This window comes from Macaca thibetana, chromosome 16 (assembly GCF_024542745.1).
Source record: "Macaca thibetana thibetana isolate TM-01 chromosome 16, ASM2454274v1, whole genome shotgun sequence".
NCBI classification, from domain to species: Eukaryota; Metazoa; Chordata; class Mammalia; order Primates; family Cercopithecidae; genus Macaca; species Macaca thibetana.
Genome location: NC_065593.1, coordinates 55,788,695 through 55,791,461, shown reverse-complemented (window position 1 = coordinate 55,791,461; position 2,767 = coordinate 55,788,695). Strand labels below are relative to the sequence as shown.

General features: G+C 60.5%; 1 protein-coding gene across 1 annotated transcript; it reads right to left on the bottom strand.

Moving 5' to 3' along the window:
* Positions 1–286: 286 nt before the first annotated feature.
* SPPL2C (signal peptide peptidase like 2C) lies at positions 287–2,515 on the bottom strand. The gene has a single exon (XM_050763712.1). The coding sequence runs from the start codon at positions 2,450–2,452 to the stop codon at positions 398–400; it is 2,055 nt and encodes a 684-aa protein (XP_050619669.1). The 5' UTR covers positions 2,453–2,515; the 3' UTR covers positions 287–397.
* Between the last annotated feature and the right edge of the window lie 252 nt (positions 2,516–2,767).

Below are 2,767 nucleotides of genomic sequence, written 5' to 3'. Positions count from 1 at the left end.
GGTGTCAGGGATGGCATGGGGGGCTGTGTGCCAGGCTAAGAAGCTGCCACTCTGGATTGGGAAGGGATTGGGCAGGCAGGTAGAGGGGAGTAGCTGCCCAGTGAGCCCTGGATGCAAATCCCAACCTTGCTGCTTGAACTTGTGCAAGTCATAGGCCCTCTTGGAGCCTCAGTTTTCCCCCTTCATTATTTGGGGGTGGTGCCCATTCCTAAGGACCCTCCGAGCCCTGTACACACTTATTCTGTGGTTGCTGCTCTCTTGCACTCCCAACAAACAGAGAGGCTCCTTGGGTAGATATGAAATCTCTTTAATGCCCTGATTTATTGTTGCCATGCATGGCTTTGCTCTGCAATGTTCCACCAGCCCTTTGAGAGGCGTGTGTCTCACGGCCTCCAGTTCACAAGGGAGCCTGGGTCGACATGCTCTTTCTTACTTTCAAACCCTTCCTCTTGTGGAGTCCTGCCCAGGGCAGGCCAGTGTCATGGGCCTGGGCCTGGGCATGGAAGTGGCCCAGCTCTGAGGGCGGGGGCATCAGGGGCATGAGTGGGATCAGCATGGCCATTGGCATCAGTGGCATCAGCTCCTCCGAGGCCCCAGGGGGGATGAAGGGCAGCTCATTAGGATCCAGGTGGGCATCACTCCAGCCCTCGGAGCTATCACTGCGGTCCTCTGGATTGGTGGCTTCATTCTCAGACATGGTGACAATCTCAGTGGTGTCTTCTCCAGAGTTGCTGTCTAAGTCCCCTGCTCCTCGGTTGGTGCCTCTCTCAAGTGTGCTGGCTGTGTGGGCATCTGCTGCACCCTCCTGCTTCTGCCTAGAGCCAGCTGAAGGGGCACAGCAGAGCCCAAGCATCTTAGCTCTGCCCTGGCCGGTCCAGAAGAGGCTGAGCTCTTGGCGGCAGGCGGCCACAGCCAGGCTGGTGAGCAGGGTGCTGGACACTAGGTAGAGCAAGGCAGGTTGGCCCATCTGCATGAGTACCATGGCCATGAACGTGACCAGCAGGCCCACGGCATAGGCCACGGTGCAGGCCACGAAGTAGACCAGATGGGAGTGGATTTGCACATCAAAGCGGCAACAGTAAGCAACCAGGAAGCCGGGGACCACGATGTCACCAAAGCCAAGGATGGAGAAGGGCTGGCTGCACAGGGTCAAGGCGGAGACTCTTAGCCGGGGCACTTTGAGCACCATAGGCAGCTTCTCGTGGCTTGAAGACTCTGCAGGGCCTGAAGCGACCTGCGCCATGATGCTCTCACCAGTTTTGGTGAAGAAGGGGGTGACGAAGACAAAGAAGACGTCAAAGGCCAGCAGGGCCAGCAGGAAGGAGGAGCAGTTCTTGAGAGTGGGCAGCCGCACGCGGTGCAGGACGAACAGGCAGTAGGAAATGCCCAGTGCGTCCTGCAGGAGCCATGCCCAGCGGTCCTCGTTGCGGTAGACCACCCAGAAGATGATGACGGTTGCGCACAAGCTCGCCAGCAGCAGCAGGGGCAGCGGCAGAGAGGCCCAGAGGCCGTGTGGAGGGTTCTGGTATTGCCACAGGGGCAGGCGGCGCACCAGGGGTGACAGGCAGCTGTAGAGGCCAATGCCAGCACCCAGGCCAAAGATCCCGATGGTGACATAGACAAAGTGGTCGTAGAAGAAATAGAGCAGCAACATGAGTGAGCAGGACACGGTGACCACCACGCCCGTCATGGCCGGTGTGAAGTCCACTGGGATGTCCTCATTATCTTCCTTCTGGGCTCCCTCAGCTGCTGCTGCTTCCCGCGGCTGACGGTGACCACCAGGCCCCCCTCCTCTCCGGGCACGGCGTCGCTGTAGCCGGTTGGCTTCGGTCAGGCCGGCCCAGTAGCCACCTGCGGCCACCGTGCCCACAGCCAGGATGAAGATGACCAGCATGTTGTAGTCGATGATGGGCTCAGGGGGCGCATACATGGCCACACGGACAATGGCCTCCCCATGAGTGTGGCTGAGGATTTCCAGCATGTCAGTGTAGTGGAGCATAGCCACAGGGATGGTGAGGTCTCCCAGGGGCTGGCGGGGATCCTGGGGCACCAGGGTGGTGTCTGAGCACTGTTGGTCACTGACCCGGCCCACGATGAGCAGCCCGTGGGCACCTTGGCCCTGAGCCAGCCAGCCTTTCGTGTGGAAACTGCAGTTACCCGTCATGACCATGGCGGTGGTCTGGCGGAGGGGCCGCTGGCTGGGGGAGCTGAGCTGGGCCTGGTGGGGGGAATCCTCGCCTGGGCACCAGGGTGCCTTGGTGCCATCATACAGGGGAAGGAGTGGGGCGTGGTGCAGGTCCCGGGGGAGGGTGACGTAGTCGGAGCTGAACAGGATACAGTAGTCCTTGCTCCAATTCTCTGACACCACGTGGGCCACACCGTACTCTCCCCGGGCCATGGTGCTGATGATCAGGAGGAAGCCCACGGGGAGGAGGAAGCCCAGGCACGCCATCCTCAGCTCCTACTGCAGCATCCCCAGGGGGCAGCCCAATCCCCCTCCTAGGGGCGGGCGTGGCCCTTTGTCACAGAGCAGTCTGGACACCTGTCCTGGAAACCAGGGCCACACCTACTTAGTCATAAAGCTGTGTGGTCCCCAGCCGAGGGCGCTGCTGTGGGGCACAGGGTCCCTCTAGAATGATGTCCCGCAACCCTGGGAGACCAGGGGAGAGGTCATCTGGACCCTGCTCTCTGCCCAGACCCTAGTGGGATTAGACCAGGTACTTTGAAATAAAAGGTGTGAGGACGGGGTCTGCAGGCCAGATAGGAT